This window comes from Manacus vitellinus, unplaced genomic scaffold (genome assembly GCF_001715985.3).
Source record: "Manacus vitellinus isolate BGI_N305 unplaced genomic scaffold, ASM171598v3 scaffold_12_pilon, whole genome shotgun sequence".
NCBI classification, from domain to species: domain Eukaryota; kingdom Metazoa; phylum Chordata; class Aves; order Passeriformes; family Pipridae; genus Manacus; species Manacus vitellinus.
This window is the reverse complement of record NW_021938949.1, coordinates 18,411,360-18,434,582: the sequence shown is the minus strand read 5'-3', so window position 1 is coordinate 18,434,582 and position 23,223 is coordinate 18,411,360. Positions and strand designations below refer to the sequence as shown.

Sequence of the window (23,223 nt, the reverse complement as noted above, 5' to 3'; positions counted from 1 at the left end):
GCGGGCAGCGGGCACAGCCGCCCGGCCATGCAGCGCGCGGGAAGGGGTGAGGCAGAGCATGGGCTACGTGCCTGGGGGCATAAATGGGTTTGAGTAGGGCTGGGGGGGCCGAGCTGGAGCTGGAAGAAGGGGGGGGAAGGAGGAAGGGGCAGGGGGTGTCAGCCTGGCTCGCTCCCCCTTACCAGCAGTTTCCCAGCAGGCCCTGCAGGATGTCCGAGGGCCTGGGTGTCCGGAACACCGACCACTTCACTGACCGGTCCTTGAAGATGCTGCAGTTGATTTCGTGGGGCCGCAGCCACTGCTTGACCCGCTGCTGCACACTGTCACCTTCCGGGAACCCCACGGACTTGGGCCCAGGGGGGAAACTGTCATCTACAAAATTCACTTTGTTCTGTGGGAGCAAAAGGCAAGGAGAGCATCAGCTGGGGCCTCTTGGGACTGGCTGGGCACAGGGAGCTCCCCAGTGCCCCCTCAAGAGTGAGAGCAGAACTCCCAGCCCCCCCACCCGGCCTGGACAGACCCTTCCCAGCACTGCAGGGCAGCAGGGCCGGGAGAGGTGTCTGCAGAGCTGGGAGAGGTGTCTGCTGGCAGCAGCAGGGATGGTTTTTGTGCTTCAGGTCCAGTGTTCAGCCCTGCCAGGGCCAGCTCACCTCTCCAGCCTCAAGCTCCAGAACGAGACTCCAATCTGCCTTTTCCTGTTTCACAGGAGCCTCCCTGGGCAGGGATTGTCTCACACCTTGTGCTGGTGCTAAAAGCTGGGCCGTGGGGGGCCTTGGCTGCCTCTAGAAGTGGCAAAGCCTGCAAACAGCAACCCTGCGAGGAGCCACCTGGCAAAGCAAACACTCCTCAAGCCGAGCCCTGTCCCTGCTCTGGAAGGGACACGCTGGGCTTGGCAGTCCCGTGCCAACCCCCAGGCACAACCATGGGGGACGTGAGGGGCAGCTTTCACAACTGGATTCAGCCAGACAAGCAATTCCAGAGGGAGGGTATCCCAGGTTGGAGCCCTCCTGCAATAGCTGCTGTGCAATAAATAAATAGGATGGATGGAAGGGCAGGTGATCCCGGAGGCATCACCCACATGGATGGTAACACACAACACCAACTGGAGAAGGGCAGCTTTTTCAGACAGTCTAACAAGGGGTGAAATAAGAACAGGTGTTTCTTTGTTATTGTTAATTAAATTAAATTAAATTCTTTCAGTAAAAGCTGGCTCTCATTTAAATTAGCTTTATGCACACCAAACTGGTAGTTGTCCTCCTCTTTTGTGGCAATGCTATGTGAATGCTTCCTTTGTGGGGCCTCAATTAGCACCTCCAGCTTCTCTCTTGCAGAGGGGTGTTTTTCAACTCATAGCTGTCATGTCCCACGGCGTGCTGCTCTCTCAGGGGAACATCTGCTCCCTGCAGCTGACGAGAAGCCACCTCTGCCAGCAGCCTCATCTCATCACATCCTGGCCTCACTCGGCCCTCTGGGCTCCTACACGGCCCTCTGGGCTGCTCAGGAACCTGCTGTGCAGGGCCACACGGACACAAGGGAGGGGATTCTCCCCTCTACTCTGCCCTCCTGAGACCCCACCTAATACTGTGTCCAGCTCTTCAGGACTCAGCACAAGAAAGATGTGGAGCTTTTAGAGCAGGTCCAGAGGAGACTACAAAGATGCTCCAAGGGCCGGAGCCCCTCTGCTCTGGAGACAGGCTGGCAGAGCTGGGGGTGCTCACCTGGAGAAGAGAAGGCTCCAGGGAGACCTGAGAGCCCCTTCCAGTACTTGAAGGGTGCTTATAAATAAGAGGGCAGGTAGTGATAAGACAAGGGAGAACAGTTTTAAACTAAAAGAGGAGAGATTTAGGTTAGCTATTAGGAGAAGATTCTTCCCTGTGAGGGTGGGGAGGCCCTGGCACAGGTTACCCACAGAAGCTGTGGCTGCCCCATCACTGGAAGTGTCCAAGGCCAGGTTGGACGGGGCTTGGAGCAACCTGGGCTAGTGGAAGGTGTCCCTGCCCATGGCAGGGGGTGGAACGAGATGGGCTTTAAGGTCCCTTCCAACCCAAACCATTCTGTGATTCTGGTGGAAGAGGTCAGCTCTGCTCTCTCCCAAGACTGAAGAGAAAGGGTAAAGCTAATAAGGGGACCACACACTGAGAAGAGCTGGAACAGGCACCTCTGGAATAACAGAGGAGGGAAAGCCCACTGCAGGAGCTCGACCAGAAATCCTGACAGGGAGCAGCATGGGCTGCTCCACATGACATGGGGCAGGGGGACAACAGGCAGAGGAGAACTTGGCCAGCCTGACTCTCCTCTGGGGAAAGGATGAACAGCCTGGGAACTACTGGGACAGAAGGAAGCTTGGAAGCTGCCTCACACGCTGGCCTCTACAGAAACATTGGTGGGAGGCTGCAGGGACACTGGGAGCAGAGCAGGTATGAGGGTGGGAGCAGCACTGTCCCCCCACTGCTGCCAGGCCTCCCTTGGACTGCAGAGACTCCTCTAAACAGTGTCAGAGTACAGCAGAGATTCAGTTTGAGGGGGATTTTTGGGGGATAGCCCACGCTGATCTAACAGCACAAGGGGCTCAGCCAAGGCTCTGACCCAGCAGGATGGGGCAAGGCAGGCTCCCCTTCCTGGCAGTGCCAAGCTGCTAATTCAGCCTAGCCATCATCATGATTCATCCTTCAGGCCTGATTCCTGAAGTAACAGATGTTCCCTGCCTACAAAAGAGGTTATTCACTTGCTTAAAAGAAGGGGATAAGCAGAATCTGGGTCTCTCTGCTATAAAGACACCCACGCCTGTTAGCATGGACATGGAGCAATTTTAAAAGCCCAGAACCCCAAAACAGGATCATTGTCAGAGTTTCCCCCCAAGCCAAATATCTCTTGTCCCTGGACTGTGCAGTGGAGACACAGTCATGGACATGCTTCTCAGACCAGGCAGACAAATCCTTGTCTGCACGTCAAAATGGGACTGCAACTCCCTTTCCATCTGGTCCAGAAGAGCTGGAGGCTTCCCCCAGAAGGAGGCCAGAGAAAGCAGCATTCACAGGAGCATCTAATGCCACTCAGGGAAAAAATGGGGCCATCAGAACTGTGTTTGAGGCTGAAACCCAACTGACTGAGCCAGACATTTCACAGTGGGAGGGGAGGTACTGGCACACACTCCTGAGACCCTCGACTGGAGCCAGGCTACAGCCAAACCTCAGCTGGCCTGCCCAGAACACGGGGGAGCCACTTGTGCTGCACCAGTGCATTCACAACACCCAAACCAAGAGTGCCAAGGCCCAGCTCGTGGCTCTTAAACACCTGCAGTTGCTGGCAGTGGTACCAGTTCCTCTGCCTGCACCCCTGCCTGTGCCCTGAGTTCCTGCCTGCTGCACCCCAGACTTCTTGCATCCACAGGTCACAGCTGCTGCCCACAGACAGTGGTGCCACCAACAAGCCTGGGCACACTCTTCCCCAGCCTTCCCCACTCTTGGAACTGTATGACCACATCAGGGTGTCCCTTCATCCCAGATGTTCTCTCTCATTGATTTAAAATATCACGAGGTTTCAGAGTTAACAGGTTTAGCACTAGGTTTTAGACTTCCTCATCCTTGGACCAGGAATGGACTGTATGGGTTGTCTTCACTCCAGAAATTATTCTGCACCAACATAAAATACGACATTTCAGTGTTAACAACCAGCACCCAGCTGCTGCAGGTGAATATCTCCTCTGGAACCCCAGACACAGAGGGTCCCTGTGCCAGGCAATGCTCCAGACCCACGGGGGAGGCACAAAGGGGTCCCCCCACCAAGTGAAAGCAGGAGCAAGGCTCGCTCAGCCAGGACTCACCTCCCGGCAGAAGGTCACGATGTTTTCCCACAGGGCTTTGGCCTCCCCCTCGTCCGTCTGCCGCCTCTTCTCCACGTGCATGCTCTCCCTCCTCTTGAGGGGCTTGAGGCCCTTGCGCTGGGTGATGTACTGCTGGGGGGTGTGGCAGGCCCCGCAGTGCTTGGCCTTGCCCTCGTTGAGCAGGGTGCAGGCGGGACAGGCCCACTGGCCCGGCCTGTCCTGCCCGCCGGGCAGCGGGGACGGGAAGAGCCGGGCAACCTTGCGGGCGGACGGGGCCTTGGACAGCCGGCAGAACAGCCGCCCCTGTCCGCGCAGTCGGGGCAGCGCGGGGCCGGCTCTCCCGGCGGGCCGTGCTCCTGGAAGCCGTGCAGCTTGGAGGAGCCACACACCTTGCACTTCTGCGCCTGGGTGGGGTTCTTGAGGGTGCACTTGGAGCAGGACCAGGTGGTGAAGTCGGGGCTGGAGGGGCTGCACGGGGTGAACCTCACCGAGTCGCCCACCACGTTGATGGTGTCGCTGCCCTTCTGGGTGCTGCAAACCTCGCACTTGCCGGCCCCGGCCGAGTTGAGCAGGGAGCAGGAGCTGCACTTCCAGTGGGACGGGCTGACCTCCATCTCCTCCTCCAGCACGCTCAGCCGCTTGTTGGACAGCAGCTCTGGGAAGCGGGCGGCGGGGGCGGCCCTGGCCTGGCTCTGGGGAGAGCCCTTCTGCCCCACGGCGCTCGGGGCCGCAGGCTGGGGGGCTTCAGGGCCTGGCATCTGCAGCTGGGGGGGCACCTCCCGCCGGCTTCGGGGCACAGGGTTGTTCTGCAGCCCCGGGGAGAAAGGGCTGAAGGGTGGTATCTTCTGGGCCTCTTGTTCCATAGCCACGGGGCCCTGGGTGGCCGCGGCATCACCATCGGAGATCTCTGCAGAGACTGAAGGCTGTGGGGTGGAGGGGACCACGTGGAACCCGGCCGGGGTGATGACTTCAGGGACGACCAGCGCCTCTGGGGGGATCTTGGGCAGGGAGAGCTTGCGTGGGCCCCCACAGGCGGAGCAGGAGTTGGCCACGGGCGTGTTGTGCAGGGTGCAGCGCTGGCAGGCCCAGCCGCTCTCCAGCTCCGCTTCATCGGGGCTCTTCCCCTCCGAGTCCTCACTGCTGCTTTCTGCCTTGGCAGCCTCCTCCTTGGACGTGCCCTTGGGCTCCACGAGCACGGCGGGCTTGGGCAAGATGCCGTTGATGACGGGCAAGGGGGAGCCACTAGGCCCTGGCTCGGGGGTGAAGCCACACACCTCACAGGTCTCCTTGCCCAGAAAGTTCCTGAAGGTGCAGCGGGCACAGGCCCATTTCTGTTCCTCCACGCTGAGCCGCAGGATGTGGTTGAGGTCGGGTTTCTGACGAGGGGCTTCGCAGATGGAGCACTGCCGCTGGCCCACGGGGTTCAAGAAGGTGCAGCGGGTGCAGGACCACTCACGGACAGCAGCCATGGAGCCGGGAGAGTGGGAGTGGCTGCAAGGAAGAAGATGACAGTGTGAGGCCAAGGCCATGGCCATAGTCAGGACCTTGCTTCCAGGAAGAGAACAACCAGCAGTCCAGTCACTGTTCTCCAGGCACCTGTTCCTCTGGCATTGACAAATTCTCCAAGTGCATGGCAATGCACCGGCTTTCACCCAAAACACTTGAGGGAGGGCACCCAAGCAGCCCACTGATCCTGCTCTCATGGTGGGGGTGTGCCCCAGTGAGCACACACACCATCTCTGTACTCAGCCTCAGCAACTTTGTGTGTCTGCAGATCATCTGTAACTCTCTGGAGTTAGAGTGACACCCTGCTTTGCCTTTTTGCTGTTCCCAGCATCAATTCTTTCCTCCATCTCTACTCCAGCCCAACTCTGTCTCACTTTCTGTTCCTATCTCCCTCCTGTCCTTTCAGCTCCCCACCACAGGCATATCACTCATCCACACTGGAATGTTATCCCACACCAGACACCACCAAGCCAAGAAAGGCAGGTTGTGGTGTACAGAGGTGCTTCTACCTGGCTACAAGTTTCAGGGCCAGAAGCCTGGCCAACCAGCCCAGGAGCAGCAGCTGAAGCTGGTCGTGGTGCACCGGTGCCAGGACAGCTCATCAGCAGCTTCCCAGCTCCAGCTGCCTCCCCACTTACCTGGGAAGCACAGAGGCCACAGAGCCCTGCAGTTAACACCAGCCCTCAGTTTAAACCTCCAATGCTGCCTGGGAATGCCGGAAACCCTGCTGGGAGAACAGGCCCAACGTGCGCCCAAGCCACCTCTTCCCAGGGCAGGAAGTCACAGTTTTGTTTTCTGGGTAGGTTCAATTTTCAGAAAGTGAAGCACAGCAGCAGCACCAGCTCCAGGGGCCACAGCAACCTCTGGGTTGCAGGGAGCAGCCCTCCCAGTGCTGCCACATGTGCACACACTCGGAGAACCACAGAAGGAATCCCAGCCCTGCATGGTGCCCTTTGTCCCTTGCTCGGGGTCATTTCCTGGAGCTTGGAGCAAAGGCGGGGCTGAAGCAGAGCTTTTTGCTTCTTCCTCCTCCACACAAGGAACAGCTCTCCCTCAGGTAAAAGTGCAGCACGAGCCCAGAGCCCTTCCTCCGTGCACTCCTGCTCCCAGACAACGTGGTTGAACCCAACCTCGAACCCAACCTCCAGGCCAGCTGTGCTTCTCTCCAGCAGAGCAGGTCCCCTTCCAACCCCTTCTACCCTGCTCTGCTTGCCTGAGGTTATGGACAGGGCCAAGTCTGCAGGAGAAGCCACCAAGTCCACCCCATGCCCTCAGCTCTTCCTGGGAACAGCAAATTCAGGCCTTCACAGACCAAGGAAATATCAGCCTAAACCATGGGAGCTGCACCTCATGGGCTCACCATGGGCTTCCTCTCCAGCATCCCTTCAACAATCCAGTTCAATCACCATGCTGGCTGGAACAAAGAAGGGAAGGAGAACATTTAATGCCACAGAGGGCAGGTGCAGAAAGCTCCAAGATGCCCATGGAAGGACCTGGGTCCTGGTTGGTCTCCAGAGTCCCCAGTAGCAGCACCTGCACATCCAGCTTCCCAAGGCACTGAGCAGACTGCAATGCAGCAGCAGGGTCTGGAGGGGACAGAGGATGCAGCCAGAACCCCCATGGGGAAGAGGATGGTGACTCTCCCTTTGGCTGCTAGACGAGAAACTCTCCGGGGAACACTCCAGCAGAAGAAGCAATCCAACCACATTTTCAGACCACACTCTACGGCCACTGGAAGAGCAGCTCTGCCTCACAGAGATCAGATATAACCTTCATCTCCCTTCTTAAATCAAACACTTCTCTAAATAAAGCCTGAAATCAAGAAATCCATTTTATTGCAAGAGAGAGCTTGAAAATTCATTCTGGTTCATATACCGTGCCTGCATCGTTTGAACTTTGCAAGGTATTTATTTACTGGAGTTATTCCCAGCTAAGAGAAATACAAACATTGATTTTTCTGCCTCAAGTCCTACAGCTGAGAGCCACTGCACATAGCTCTCCTGTGTGGCAGCACCCTGCCCACAAGGACTGAAAGGGAGATCATTCCTCAAGCAGAGAAGGAGAAGGAGCTCCGTGCCCGGCTCCAGCAGCAAATGGGGCCACGAAGGGCACTGTGATCCTGTCACATCCATTTGTCTTACTGGGTGAGGTCCATCAAACCACAGGCATCAGCAAAAGGCAAGTGAAGCCTGTCAGCAATCTGTGCCATCCATGGCCATCCTCCTGCAGCATTCCATGCTGTTCCCCACCATACACTGTGCTGCCTCCAAAAAACCCACCTCTAAATGCAGATGCCACAGTGCTTCCAGAGGGTCTGGACATCCAGCCACCAACCCTCCTGCTGCACACATCCCTTTCACACACACTGGTCCTACCCAGCAGGCAAAGGCTCCTGGCAGTGCCACCACAGGACCATGGAAAGAATCACTTTATCCCTTCCCATAGAGAAGGGAAAACCCAGGATAACCTAAAAGGCAGAAGTACCACACGAGGGGACAGTGGGATGAGCTGCATCACCAGACTTGTTTGATGTGGTGTCAGGGATGATCTGCAGGCTCAGGAAAGGCAGCATCATTTCACTTGGCCAGGCAGGATACTCAGGCTCAGCAGCAGGAAGAGAGGCAGGAGCCAGGACACTGCAGTGCTCTCCTCTAAGCTGTGACACTCCTGGGCTACACTGTCCCCCTCCTGGTCCCTCCTCTCCCCCCATGCCACAGGAGTTGGCTCCTAACACTGCCCAACTGCTGCTGAGATTTCCACCTACTTGACTTTCTCAGGAAAACAAGCCTTCCAGAAAGGCCATCAGCTCTTCCCTCCAAGGTCCTGCAGTGGCCAGGCCACCAGTGTGACAAGCTTTGGCAGGAGACTTCCCTGCCTGCTGTTGCACCATATCATGTTGCCCAGCAGCCACAGTTTTCCCTGAAAACTAGCAGGAAATGCATGGAATTGGGAGAGGACATGGGACACGAATCTTCAGCTGTCCCCCACAAGATACCAGTCCCCTAGACTTGGTGACCAGCCCACAGCCTGCTGCCCCCAGACTCCTGCTAGGGCTCATGGACAGTTCCAGTCCCTGCCTGGAACACCAGGCTTAAGTTAAAGGTCCAAAGATTCCAGGGGGACCAGGTTGGAACCTGTCTTTCCACAGTCCAACTCATATCACCACATGGTGGATCGTGGCAGCAGCCTCTGCCCCACAGCAACACCTTCCTCACAAACTCAACCCGCAGGAGAAACCCAACCACAGCCTGTCCACGCTCCGTACTTCTCCCTAAAAAGCCTGGTTGGCTCCTTTCCCAGCAGGCAAGTGAGGAAACAGGGTTGTGTGCAGCACCTATTCCCCAGGCCCATCTGCTGTGTGCTAACACACACTTGCTCTCCAGCCCCAGCAAACACAACTGAGATAAACAGCGCCTGCCACCTTCCCGGTGCCTGTGGGAGAGGAGCTCCTCCAAAACCAGCCCTGCAGTCACCCACCCACGGGAGGGCTGTTCTGGGGGACACTTCACTGGGAGCACGATGACACGAGGTCTCCACAGCCTGGCAGCAGGGAGCTGCTGGAGGCTCTTCTGGGCTGCACACAGCAAGGAAAGGGCAACAGTGGTACAACCCCACACCTCCAGCAGCACGGATGGGGCTGGATCCACACCTCCAGCAGCAGGGATGGGGCTGGATCCACACCTCCAGCAGCAGGGATGGGGTTGGATCCACACCTCCAGCAGCAGGGATGGGGCTGGATCCACAAGGCTGTGCTGCTCACAGCAGCAGCTCTCCCCAGCCCAGACAGGAGACATCAGCTGGCAGGAGGCAGCACCATGTTGGCAGGAGTGCCCCTACCCTGGCAATCACAGCAGTGTAATTATCATGCTTAAAAAATAATATAGAAGGTACTCAACCCAGCAGGCAGCTTTCAGCACGCTGAGCAGGTCCCAGGGAACCTCACTGCTCCAGGGATTAAGAAGGTTCCAGCTGGTCACCTTCCAAACCCACCTCAGGACAGTGATATCCCCCTCCCAGGGCTCTGCTGAGAGATGAGTCTGCTGAGCCCGAGTGTCCTTTTGCTACAGAGCCCTGGCTCCTGTGCAGCCATCAAACTGGCCAGGGGTGTCCACCACCTCTGGGTGCCACCTGGGACCAAAGACTTTTCTGAAGCAGGACAGAACAGGAAGGAACAGGGTAGGGAAGGAAACCAGGAAGTGCCCAAAAAGCTGCAGTTTGCGTTTTTCCTGCTGGCAAGGAGCTGGGGGTGTGCCAAGGCTGTGATGTGCAGCCGAGCTCCAGGGCAGGAGGTGGCTATCAGCCCTGGGCAGAAGCACCTTGGAACTGCCAGAGAACGGCTCGAGGTGACCTGGGCACCGGAGCGAGAGATCCCAGGGCTCTGCTGCAGAGCCCACATGGCAACAGGATTATAGGAGCCTGTGTCAATCACACAGCAACAGAATCAGGCTGTTTCTTTAAATAAAACTCCCTACCAGAGCAGCTAAAGCCTTAAAACTTACTGCTTCAGTTCTCCCCTGCAATAAATAAACAAATAAATAAAAAATCAATTGTTCCAGTCAGCAATCCCAACCCTGAGCTCTCTGACACAGAACACATCCCAGCAAAATCCTCATCTGACAAATGCAGGAAAAAGCACTACAGCTTTGTGAAGGAAAAGAAAAATCACCAAAAAAATCTAAACAAAACCCTGCCCCAATTGAATCCCTTCCCCTCCTCCCCATCCAGCTGACCATTAACATCTCCAATTTAATTTTCTTTCAACAGCACTGCAAACCCTGACCTAAGAGAGGACTGCTGAGCCTTCTCCCGCACGGACCTACCACATCTCCAGAGCAGAAGCCCCCCGTGCCCGTGCAGGGAGGGGTGCAGGAGGTCAGGAAGCACACGGCATTGCTCTGCCAGTTGGGCTGTGAGGAGGACACGTGGGTTGGGCTCATGAAGCCGGGCAAGGAGATGCTGTTGGCTGAGCTGACTCACTCTTGCAGAGCCAGGCAAGGGCTGGGAGGCTGGACCAGGAAGGTTGCAGCAGATATACTGGCAGAGCAACACAGAAACACCAGGAACTGGGACTTTCCACTCAGTACAAGTTTCTGTAGGAGCATCAGTGGAGAAAAACAGTCTCTGATTCACACTTCGGAACCCCCAGGGCTATAAAGTAAGTGTGGCCAGCTCCATGCTGGCACCATCCAGACAGGGCAGGTTGCATAAGGACTTCCAAATCCTGCCTCCAAAGTGAAGCAAGAAAATAAAACAGCCTTTAACACCAGTGACCTTCACCTCATTCTTTCAGGACACTTCTGGGCTCCTTCCAACTCAGGATATTCTATACTGGAGAGACACAGACAAACATAAAGCACCAGAAGGGTCCTGTCCCTTTGCCCTCTTTTCCCTGAGCAAGGGGAGAGACAGCAAAGAGAACCGCCCCTAAACTCACCCATGCTCTCCTAGAGCTCCATCTCAAAGTGACCAAGTCAGGCAGTGCCAGATGGACCCGCTGCAACAGCACAAATGTCCCAAAAAACAGGGGCTGCACCTCTCCACCTCACTTCCACTAGAGCAAGAGTGGAGGATCCCAGGACAACTCAGGTCAGAAGAAACCCCAGGGGGTCTCCACCCCAAACTCCTGCTCCAAGTTGCATCTCTTAAAGAGATCACAACAGGTTGGTCAGGTTTAGACAGTGTGGTCTTGGAGATCTCCAAGCACAGAGACTACACAACCCCTCTGGACAGTGACCTCGACTGACTGACTGACTGACCTTGGGCAAAAATGCTTCTCCTTATAGCCAGTCTGATCCCCTCCTGGTCCATCCTATGTTGTTGTTTCATGTCCTCCCACCCCACGCTGCTGTGAAGAGCCTGGCTCTGTCTTCTGGATGATGTCCCTGTAGGTATTGATGGAGCTTCTCCAAAGCCTTCTCTGCTCCAGCCTGAATGAATCACAGACTGGTTTGGGTTGGAAGAGACCTTAAAGACCATCTCCTTCCACCCCCTGCCATGGGCAGGGACACCTTCCACTAGCCCAGGTTGCTCCAAGCCCCGTCCAACCTGGCCTTGGACACTTCCAGGGATCCAGGGGCAGCCACAGCTTCTCTGGGCAGACTGTGCCAGGGCCTCCCCACCCTCACAGCCAACAATTCCTTCCCAATATCCCATCCAACCCTGCCCTCTGGCACTGGGAAGCCATTCCCTGTGTCCTGTCCCTCCATCCCTTGTCCCAAGTCCCTCTCCAGCTCTCCTGGAGCCCCTTTAGGCCCTGGAAGGGGCTCTCAGGTCTTCCTGGAGCCTTCTCTTCTCCAGGTGAACCCCCCCAGCTCTCCCAGCCTGGCTCCAGAGCAGAGGGACTCCAGCCCTAAGTGATCAACTTAGTGACCTCTTCTGGACTCGCTCCAGTAGGTCAGTGTCCTTCTTGTGCTGAGTTCTTGAATGAGCTCAGCTCCCTCATCCTCTCCTCCAGCTCCCTGACCATCCTAGAGCCCCTCCACTACTACTGGGAGCAGTCTCACACTACAACTCTCTGAATGACACTCCTGCTCCCCTCACAGGGCACTGGGGAAGTCTTTGGTACCTTATGGGATGGAGCAGCCCCCCAGAATGGGGCAGGGGGCTCACACCTTCCCCAGGGCACCTGCCAAAGTGCTGAGGGAGCCCTGGATGTAAAGCTGCTACAAAGCACAGCTTCATCCAAGCAGAACTCTGCCAACTCCAAAAGCACCACCAGATCAGCCTTCTGGTGACTATAGAGACAAAGCTGTTCTAAGAAACTCTTGCTAGAACAGCTTGGCTTTATCACCACCTCATGTTGTTCCAGGCACCACCACCACAACCACAACCTGCTGCACTGCCCAGGACAGGGACCAGCACTGGCCCCTCAGCAGTTCTGTAACACCCAGGACATGCAGCCCCCTGTGTGAAGCAGCACTAGGATCTGATCATCACACTGAGGTCAGGAGAGGAATGAAAAAAACAACTCCAAAGAGGCCATCACCTTCTTCATGCAGCCTCTGACACCAGGCAGCTCCTTCAGCCAGGACTGGAGCTGGGACCTCGTCTGAGCTCCTTTTGTTTCTTCATCTGGTGGAAGGGAACCACAACAACTACAACTACACAAACTCCTCCTGTTGTTGAAGCACTTGCGGAAATAAAGACTTCTGGATCCTGAAACATTAATATTCGAGTGCTCTGGAGCTTTATCATACATTTATATCTGCTCTCACTCTTTAGTGTCGATCCAGGACAAACTGTCAGCAAGTTCCCAAAAAAACAGCTTAGATCAGGGAAGGTAAAACAGTTGAGGGACCAGCCCATTCCCCTTCCATGCCAAACTCTCCTCTGGCCAGGACACCTCTTCTTTCAGGAGGTTACCTCCTCCCAGCCCAGTATCAGAGCTCCTGACCATTCACTGGGGCAGGACAATTACATTTACACAGAAAATGGCATTTTCCACTGGTAACAAGCTGCAACGATTTGAAGCAGGACAACAGGCTTCATTCTGTTTAATAAAGCAAACAGACAAAAATCCTTCATCAAAGCAGAAGGGAGGGGAAAAAAGGTCTAATTCTGCAGCAGGAGACCATGCAAGGGTGAGCACTTGATGGTGAAGGGGGCATTTAAGACCCATCAACACTACACAACTCTCCCCAAAAGGTGCCAAGAGGCTCAGACAGACACTAAGAGTTTCCCAAGCACTCCAGTTCCTGGGAATTTCTTGGTCCCCTTTCACCAAACCTCAGAGGGTTCCTGCACAATTTCTATTTAGCTGCTTCTTTTCCTACAGTGGACACAGCTCGGGCAGCTCAGATGTGCTCCAGCAGCCAGGGAGAGAAGAGGCTGGGAGTTTTAATGAGAAGTTCTCAGGGGAAAACTGAACTCTGCTAATGAGACTTCTGAGAGAAAGAACACTGCCCTGTCTGTATGAAGTGCACTCAGCAGTAGAGTTTTCTGGCAGCCAACAAAACCACAGAACATGCTCTCAAACTGCAGCTTTCCCTGCAATTTGTCATCACCTCCCCAAAAACAGGGCTTGCCTGTCTGAGGACAGATGTTAGGGGTGAGAGGGGACATCTTGCAGTGGGATAGGCAGGAAAGGATTTCATGGCATCACAGAATATCCTGAGTTGAAAGGGACACACAAAGATCACAGGGTTCAACTGATGGCCCTGCACAGGACACCCCAACAATCCCACCATGTGCCTTGAGAGCGTTGGGCAATTCCAAGGTAATGCTCAATAAATGTAAGTGCTTGGAAAGGATGCAAGTGGGACAGAGAACACACTCCTCTACTCTTGCCAGCCAGGAAGAGACCCCCAAGGAATGTGTCAAGAGTGTGGTGGGAAACAGGAGGAGAGCAGAGGCACAGAAAGCTCCTGTAACACACCAAAGTCTAGCTTTGATGGTGGAAGGAAGTTGAGGAGACAGTCATTGCTTGGAGAGTCCTCTTCATGGCCAAAATCCCTGGGTTTGGCTCTGGAAAAAGGAGGGAAGGAGCAGAGTCTTTGAAGGGTCTGCCCATCTGGAGTTCACAGAATCATAGAATCAACTGGGTTGGAAAAGATCTCAGATCATCAAGTCCAACCTTTGATCCAACCCTGCCGTGGTTCCCAGACCATGGCACTGATGCCACATCCAGTCTCACCTTAAACACCTCCAGGGATGCTGAAGTCACTGGAGTTGCAGAGCCAATGCTGCTGCAGGAATGCCAAGGGACACACCCCTGGAAGGAACACGGCTAACCTGCCTTCCCTCCGAGGTCAGGGACACATAGGGAGCGTCATCCCAAACTGAGGCACAGGAGACATTGTTCTTCATATGGAAACAGCAAAGCAGAATCAGAATCTGGAAGGCTTGTCTTGTGAGAAAAACAGGCTGTGCATCATTAGCCTTTAATACACCTTAATTGCTCCCGTGCTGTAAGAAAGGAGCTCTCAGAAGCAAACCAGTTTGGCTGGCAGAGCACAGGCACGCTGCAACAAGAGCACTCCCAAAGGCTCCTCAGCTAATGAGCAGGTTTCCCAAATCTCTGCCAGGACAACAAGAACCATCCCTGGGGATATGAACCGCAGAGGCAGACTGAGTATTTCAGAGGTCAGCAAAGTCAAAAGTTTTGCAAGCTCTGGATTCATGAACTTCTGATGAGGGACTGGGTGTCTCACCTCCTGCACCTGCCCAAGGTTCTTGGGATGCAGGGCCCAGACAAAAGCAATGTGGCCTCTTCAAAACCCAGGATGGAGGCTCTCAGCAGCACGGGATCACCATGGGACAGGCTCTGCAGCCCCACAGCTGGCAGGGAATAGGCCCGGGAAGGTCCCCACGGAGCCCCAGCCTTGGGACAGCCACCAGCACAGCCTCAGCTCCTCTCATGCTGCACTGTTTCTCATTAAGATCAATTCCAGCCTGTTGTTATAATTAATAACCTTGTCTTGCCTCCCTGCATGCAAGCAGGGGAAATTTCTGCAGCTGCAATCACACTTCACGTCAAAGAAACCAATTTAGCACAGCACTACTGCTGCCATCATTCCTGTGCTCAATGACTTTATTTACCTTCTCTGTACCTAATTTTCCCAGTCCTGAGTACCTGGGGAAATTAAAAGCAAAAAATATCAAGCTCCAATTGCACCCAAATATTACAGTAGGTGAGGGAAATTTGTGTCCTTAACTCAGGCCTGTATTTACTATGGATATGTTTAAACAGGTTCAATTTGACTCAAGGAGGTAATGAATTGAATGGCCTCCATCCATATCTTGCCTTGCTTTAACTACACAACACTGACTAAAATCCACATATAGTGGCTATTTTAACCCACTTAAGAGCAAATACACAAAGGAAGTACAGCAGTTTTATAGGGTCTTGTCACAGTGGCATGAAATTGGTGTAACCTGAGTGTAGAAAGCACAAAGGATCTCTAGTTCTGCTAAAACATTTTGGAGTGCTTGGGTGCCAGCAGCTCCCACAAAAGCTGCTCTTTCATGGGGCAAAAGGTCCACAGTTCTCCAGCAAATGCAACACAAGAATTTAAGAATTTAATCTTTTTTGGTTAATAAAAAAACAGACTAGACCTGGAACACTGATGGACCCAAGTTTCACTGGATACTTGTAGCTTCAGCTTCTCTCACACTTGTAGCAAGAAAACCCTTTGAGAACAGTGGTTTTGTTCTTCAGAAAGTCTGGTATAAATTGGTTCAGCTACTTTGTGTGGTTTTTATAATTACACTCCATCTTTGGTCTGAGCAGAATGGTTCCCACGTAAAATAAAGTTGTCCAGTAAAATTCGTGAGCACCTAAAGTGGAGAAAGAGTCAGACTCCATGGAAATAATCCCACAGACCAGGAGGATACATCTTACAGAACTGCTGCTGAATAAAACAATTAAAATAAAATAAAGAGATGGCTTGGATAGAAAGGCTCAACCCCTCCCAAACTTTCACTCCCAGCCATCAAAGCAAGGCCTCCACACAGAAAAACTGAAAGCCCACGTGATCCACGACCCGAACAGGGTCTTACCAATGTGTTGTGCACACACAAGGATTATGGGAGCTGCTGTAACAGCTTTTGGACCTTCAGACTCATCTTTAAAGTGAAGCCAGGGAAAGTTTCTCTGGACGTAGCAGAAGGGAATTTGGGAATTTAATTGTCTCGAGACTGAAGTCGCACGGGGATCTCCAGCATCCAGTGCATGGCAGTGTCACAGACACCAAACCAACCTCCTGGGTGCTTGATTCTCCATGCTGAGATCATGCAGGACAAAATCTCTCCATGAGCCACTACGGAAGAGGGCTGATGCCACACCCTGGCAGTGGGAACACGACTCAAACACCAGCTGTGCACACACGTCAGCAGGTGCCCAAGAGCCCCACTCGGCCCCTCACTGATGTTGGGAACAGGTTCAGTACAAATGTGCACAGTGGTTTCACTTCAGCAGCCTCAGCAGGGAGGGAGCTTGGAATTATTCACACGTGGAGAAGCCTGAACACTTCTGAGGAAAAGAACGAAAAATTTCAAACTCTGAAGAGATCCCCCTGGGTAGGAAGGAAGGCTTTGAAGGAAGGGTAGGGGCTCCAAAAAGTTATTTAATCGTTCCCTGACTAGCCCATAAATACTTCCCTGCCTTGAGGCAGCTTGGGAAACTCCTCAAGAGCCTCTGAAGGGTCAATTCTGGAAGGACCTTCCCTGGTTGGTAACACAGATGGACTGAAACGGTGGCTCAGGGTGAGGGGGGATCAGCTGCAGGGACCCAGACAGGCCACGGGCAAAGGCCAAACAGGTGAGATGTGGTAGAGAGGAGCAATGCTGCTCCCCTGGGCCAGTGTTCAGCCTCAGCTCTCAGCCCACAAAACTCTGGCCCTCTGAATATATTTACAGAGCAAAGGCAGCCCTGACACCAGGACATCAAGGACTGATGGAATACCATGGAACCGACCACGCTCCCAGCAGGGACCAGCAAGACACCTCCAGGATGAGCTGTAGCACAACCCCCCATGCAGCAATGCCCTTTAAACCTCAAGGTGTGCCAGAAGAGGGTGGGAGTTACCAGGAGCCCCAGAACAAACACACCTAGAGCAACATGAAGCCAAACCAGAGCCTGGATGCAGCTTCTCCTCTCACACTCACGAGGGCTCCCAGGTGGACTGGACAAACTGGGAGCAGTTTAGGACTGAGCATGTGGGCAGGACATGTCACACAGGTGCCACTCCCCATTGCCAAGCCTCCTCTGAAGTTAGGCTTTCACAGGATGTATAGAAATCAGGGAACATCAAGAAAAACAGGGAGAGGATTTACAACCAATATACCAGCTCTAGGACTGGGGGGATGCTGGGCAGGAACAGCTGGGAGGATGATGTCCTTCAATACTACTGCTGCACTAATTCATTTCAAATCATGGCAGGTTTAATTTAAAAACCCAACAGAATCTATCATGCTTGGGTCAGGAAAATTGGCAGGGATGGCCAGAAGAGCTCAGAGTGAGAGGATTTCAGGTGAAATTCAGGAGGGAATGGACTAGAGGACATCTCACGTCTGGAGAGCAAGGCATGGGACAGGTTTGAGGAGCTGCAGGTGATGCTCTGCAAGACATCCTCATCTGACACTCACTGCCAGCACCACCAGCTCAGCTCCAAAACACTACCCTGCACTTTCAGAGAGTAAATTAAATCCCTTCTTCCCAGCATGAGATGGAAATTCAAAGCTATTTGCTGCCTTTGAGGCATGAAAGGCAAAATATTGCTGTTGGGGGATGCCATGCAAGTGTGGAGAGGGTTGTCTGCCCCCTCATGTGGCCCTGCAGGGGCTGTGGGGTGGTGGGAGCTATTGCAGCACAGGCACAGGCATGGGAAGGAGGTGGGAGGATGCTGCTGAGCCCCTCTCTCCTTTTGTCCCCCCAGTTCCCAGCTCTGCCCATTACCAGCTGCATGGGGCAGGCTCCTATTTGCTTGAGAAAAAACCATCTTTTTCCCTTAATTCCCCCAATAAAATAAATCAAGGCACAGCTCCAAGGTGCAATTAAGAGAAAAACAACAGGAATCAAGAGCTTGGTACCTTTTGGGATGGAGGGAGACAGAGAGACTCGTGTTTCTGAGACTAAGGAGAGGGGGCTGCAGCCTGGCAGGAAGGAAGCAGAGCCCCCAGCCTCCTCCTCCTCCTCTCCTGGGGCTTTAACTTGGCCACATTCCCAGTTCCTGGCAGAGCTGCTGCTGGGAGCTCTTCCTGCACAGGACAGTTCTCAGGGCAAGCTCTGCCCCAGCACTGTCCCACACCAGAGCAGGCAGAGCCCTTCCCACAGCTGCCAGCCATGCTCAGGGCACCCTGGGCAGGACCTCATGCATCCTGGGGAGCTGGAAGGCAGCAGGGCACTGTGGTCCATAGCCAGGGGCTGTCAAGCTCTCCTCAGGATGATTAACAGGCCTTAATGAGGAGCTAAGCCAGTCCTGTGCCTCAGGAAAGCAGCTCAAGCTTAATATCTCAGCCAACAAGCTTTGCACTGATCTGCAGAAAGAAAGAAAGATTGCCAAAGGACAGAGGAAGAGAGAGGAACTCTGGCAACTCCCTGCATCCCCAGAGTTCAGTCTGTGGTCAGATCAGGGCATGGCCATCGAGCCACCACAGCTACACTACAAATGTCACTGGGAGTGAGGGGAAAGGAGAGGATGGAGGCTCCTCCCGGAGCCTGCCCCACCAACCAGCAAGCCCTGCCATCTCCTGGGTGACAGGAGGTCAGAAGGCAAAGGGCAAACCTGAAAGCCCCCTCTCCTACACGAGGAACCACATCTGCACCCTTCCAAAGAACACCGATCCCAGAGGAGGACCCTGACGCAGAGCAGAGCCCAGGGCAACGTCCCAGATGAACTGGGTCCTGCAGTCTGCACACACATGCACACACTCACTGCCCACCAAGTCCTTGGCTCCACACACAACTTCCAAGTGCACTCACACTCCCTGCCAGGTGCTGGAACATACACACAGGCCCGGGGCAGCTGCTGTGCTGTGCTGTACTGACCTGGGTGAAGCGGGGCCGAGGGCCTGGCCAGCGTGGATTGCTGAGCTTGGAACAGAGCAAACCCCACCAGCCTCACAGATGGCTCCAGCCCTTCCTGCTCCCGATCATCCGCAGCTCCTCCAGCTCCGTTCCCCTTCCCAGGTTACGTCAGGTCAAGCAGACGAATGCAAGAGAACACACAATTTGTTGCTGCATCAGGCGTGCTTTGGGGAGCCTATTGCCAACTGCAGCAGGCTCTGCTCTCCTCGCAGGCTTGGGGGGAGGAACAACAAGGAGGGGGGAGAGGCTGCCTCAGGTGCTGTTCAGACTCAGGGCAAACGAGCCAGCATCTCCCCCACGCAGCGGGAGGAAGAAGCAATTTATTGTGACAACTGGAGAGAGCCTGCAGCGGGGTCGGCCCTCCCTGTCAGAGCTGGTGAACCACACCGAGGCTGCAGCCCGGAGGGGAGGGTCCGCCAGTCAAGTGGTGTAGGCATCACTCCCGGGGGGAAAACCATCAGCAACTCAGAGAACCAGGCTGCAAGAGATCCCTGCTGCTTGACCCTCACACCCAGGGCTGCCAGGGAGCAGCAGGGGCTCAACACGGCCCTCGGACACACCACGGCACCTCTCAGCATCCCCCTCTCCACAGGGGTCGTGTCTTGACCCTTCAGCCTGAAAAGGGGTTGAATTTTTGGGTACAAGTGTCTCTGGGATGACACGTAGGGTTAGGGAGCATCCAGCAATGTGGCACAGGTGGGATGTTCATATTTGCATCTTGAGCTCATAATTAAAGTTCATGTTGGCTGTGGAGAGTTCACAGTCCAGGAAACAGAAGTTCTTAACTTTTAAAGGCCCTGTAACAAGAAGGATCCGGGATGCCAGGTGCCTGGATTAGCCAGGAGAGAACAGGCAGCAGCACAGAAGACCCCTTCTGAAGGAACAGAATTCCAGTGTCCATTTGGTCTCCAGTGAATACACAGACAAGGCTGTGTCCTCCTTAGCTTGCAACACCTGCCTGGTTGCCACATTCCCTTTTTCCACACAGTATCTGGTGAGGTTCCAGACAGAACTGGGACTGATTTTCCCACTACAACCTATGAATCACCATCAACACCTGAAAAAAATAAGGCTTCACACCTGCACACACTTGTACATATGTATCTGTGCAGCTCTGTGCCTGCAGGAGATGGTGGTGTTTTGGAGAGCCTTGGATCCTCCTTCCATGGGGCCCAGACAGCAGCCAAGGCACTGACAGACCACTGAGTCTATGACAAGTTCAGAAACTAAACGTGAATTTCTCAAGTCCTGGCAATGCTCCTTCGCCATCCTCTAAATTCCCCTTGCTCAGTAACAGAACAATTTCTGAACCTTTGGGTCAATCCAGAGCTGCTCTTTCCAAGCTGCAGGAGCCACGTGTGGGAGCACACACTTCCCTGCATCCCAGAAAAGAAAGCAGCTGGAGTCACATCCGAGCACTGCAACGGGAAGATGAAAGACTTTCAGACACTCCTCTTTTTCTGCTGACACTGCCTTGATGGGCCCTTCTCCTGCTCTCCACACACAGCTCCTCGAGCTGCTGATTTGCCACAGGTGCTGAAGTTCCAGATGCTTTTCCATCTTTATTTATTCTATTTAAATAACAGGGGCATATGGTTTATTACAGCTATTAAATGGTTTGTGTATGTACGTGGGGGAAACCTTAAGAGAACAAAACATGCATCTGATCCTGGGATTCAGAAGGCTCGTGGGACCTCTGAGCACCCAGACACTGGTGCCTGGCTACAGAGGAGTAGGGCCACCTCTGCCTGCTAACACCTCACCAAGGGCTGGAAATGAGTTTCTAGTTCATCTGCATCACCCCAGGTCCTTCAGTGCTAGCGAGGAGGTTTATACCAGCCCAGGAGAGTGTTAGGAATGCTGTTCCCTTTCTAGGACAGCTGCCACCCCTGATCAGGACAAAGGTCTGAGCTCCAGGACAAGCCCAGTGCCACGATCTAACCAGGAGCTTATGGAGAGGATCTCCATTATCCCAATTCACTAACCCAGGCTCTGTGCATAAGTTGGGTTAGTGCAGCTGAAAAAAGATATCCCACAACACAGGAGCCCAGCTTCTCTTGGGAGAGGAAAGGATCCTGACAAGGAAAGCTGTCCCAGAAACCTGCTGCCGTGTCCCTCACCCCAGCTGCAGCCATGGTACCACTGGAGGAGCTCAGAGACCTGGGCATGGAGATCCTTCAAGTTTCGATCAACTCTCTCCAGGTCCTCTTTGAAACAGCCCCTGGAGAAGAAGAGCTTGGGCTTCTCTTCGAAGGAAGATCTAAGCATGGAGGCACAGAGATCCAGGATGCAGGATCTAAGCATGGAGGCCCTTCAGCTGAGAAAGTGGGAAGGAAATAAAGTAACAATGGGGCTGAATTCAACAGCTGTGTTCTACAGTACAGGCTTTACCTGCTCTCAGCAGGGAAGGGAGAGACAAGGAAAGGAGCAGGAAGCTGAACTCATTAAGCTGCTCTCTCATCTGAGGAGCTGGGACAGCTTCAGCAAGGAGGGTGGACTCGTGGGACCAAAGGACACTTGTTTCCATCCATTTAGCTATCCACACCTGAGGTGTGTTTGAACAATCACTTCAAAAGCAACCCCTGAGGAAAGCGAGCTGGATGAAGAGGAACCTCTACTTGTTTTCATTTCTCTGTCTTTATGCCAATTAAAGAATTTCTTTTTAGGTGAGGGTCTGTGTTCTGCCTCAAAGAGCCCGTGCTCCGTGGAGAACAGAGAGGGGTGAGGTGGTCATGTGGAGCCAGCACTGCAGGGACTGCTGGCCCTGTGCTTCTCTGCAAAAACCCCCCTGCTCCAAACCCCCAGAATCTCTCTGTTTTCTATCACTTCTGCAGCAGGTGCCTTTCCCCTTGGCACCTTGCTTTTCTCACCGGTACATTATACAAAAAGCAAGTTGTGTTGACATCAGGCAGAGTTATCCTTCTTTCTTTCAACACTTCCCCAGTGTTTGAAGAACCCAACATGGAAAACACCTTTGAAGCGTCGCAGCCAGTCAACAAGCTGCCAAGGCAAAGACATGGTCTGTACTTTTATTCTGGTCTCATATCACAGAATCCCAGAATGGTTTGGTTTGGAAGGGACCCCAAAGCTCATCTCCTTCCACCCCCTGCCATGGGCAGGGACACCTTCCACTAGCCCAGGTGGCTCCAAGCCCTGTCCAACCTGGCCTTGGACACTTCCAGGGATGGGGCAGCCACAGCTTCTCTGGGCAACCTGTGCCAGGACCTCCCCACCCTGGGGTGGTCAAGCTCAAGCACAGTGGAAAGGGGCAACAACACAGGCAGAGCACTCACCAAAGGAGACAGGATTGGCAGCTGGGAAATGTGTTTGCTGGGACATACAGCTCCTGGTGTGGGACTGTGCAGACAGACCCCTTGTATGGACTAAACGGCAAAAGTTTTGCCTTCACACACCATCCAGGGCTATTTTCCATCATTCCCCCAGCACAGCCCATAGAGGATACACACACTGTGCATCAGCAAACAAAAGCACCTGCATGTGCAGGGTAGTTTGGAAGCACAGGTCCATTTGCCCAGATGAAAAGCACCTTCTGCCTTTAAGAACAGGGAACAACTTCAGATGTCACACACGTGAAAAACAGGACCTAGAACTTATGCTGGCATCCCTCCTATCCCTTGTTTGAGTCTTTCACACCACTTTCCAATGCACCAGGTGTGAGGTGGGAGAAGAATTTTCCTGTTTCCCGGGACTAGAGAGATGTGGGACTAAGGTTAAACTTTCTATGGGCCCATAGCTGGCAAGAGCCAGGAAAACCTGATGGGTCCATAAACTCAGGACCCACCTATATCCCCTTACTCCCACTGCAACTTCCCTCTCGTGGGGAGGCTGGAAGAGATTTACTGGTGACTGCCAACCTGAATTGCTGCTCAGCTAAAGATCTGTGCTGCAATTTGTAGTGCTGTTAAAATAGAATTGGAAGAGTGGTGGGGGAAGAGAAAGAGGGAACGAAAGAGAAGGGAGGGGAAATGGATCAGGAGTAACACCACTGCTCCAAAGCTGTCTGCTCCCATCTCTCACAGCCCCACTGAATCCATCACCCTGCACTTCCATCTGCTGTGCTCCAGCCCTCAGATCCTGCAGTGCCAATACCTGGGCTCACTTCACAGGGGGGCACACACAGGGTACAGGTAATAGAGATCAGTCCATCTCTGCAGCAGCTGAAGTGTCAGGCTCAAGAAGTAGAGCTGGCAGAGAACGGCACAAAGGGCCAGGGCATCCACAGGCTGGTGGCTGCTCACAGGACTTCCACACTGCAGCCACCAAGGACAGGAGAAGGGACACCCCCATTCCAAATGTCACCCACTGCCTTCTCATTCTGGCACTGGTTAAACACCATTCCTACCTGCTG

General features: G+C 53.9%; 1 protein-coding gene across 1 annotated transcript in view; it reads right to left on the bottom strand.

Annotated features, from left to right (window-relative positions):
- CAPN15 (calpain 15) overlaps nucleotides 1-23,223 on the bottom strand; it is a 52,240-nt gene that overhangs the window by 7,582 nt on the left and 21,435 nt on the right. Inside the window, 3 exon segments of the mRNA XM_029957881.1 lie at nucleotides 183-391; nucleotides 3,824-4,098; nucleotides 4,101-5,314. Of these exon segments, the coding sequence (XP_029813741.1) occupies nucleotides 183-391; nucleotides 3,824-4,098; nucleotides 4,101-5,314 (1,698 nt within the window).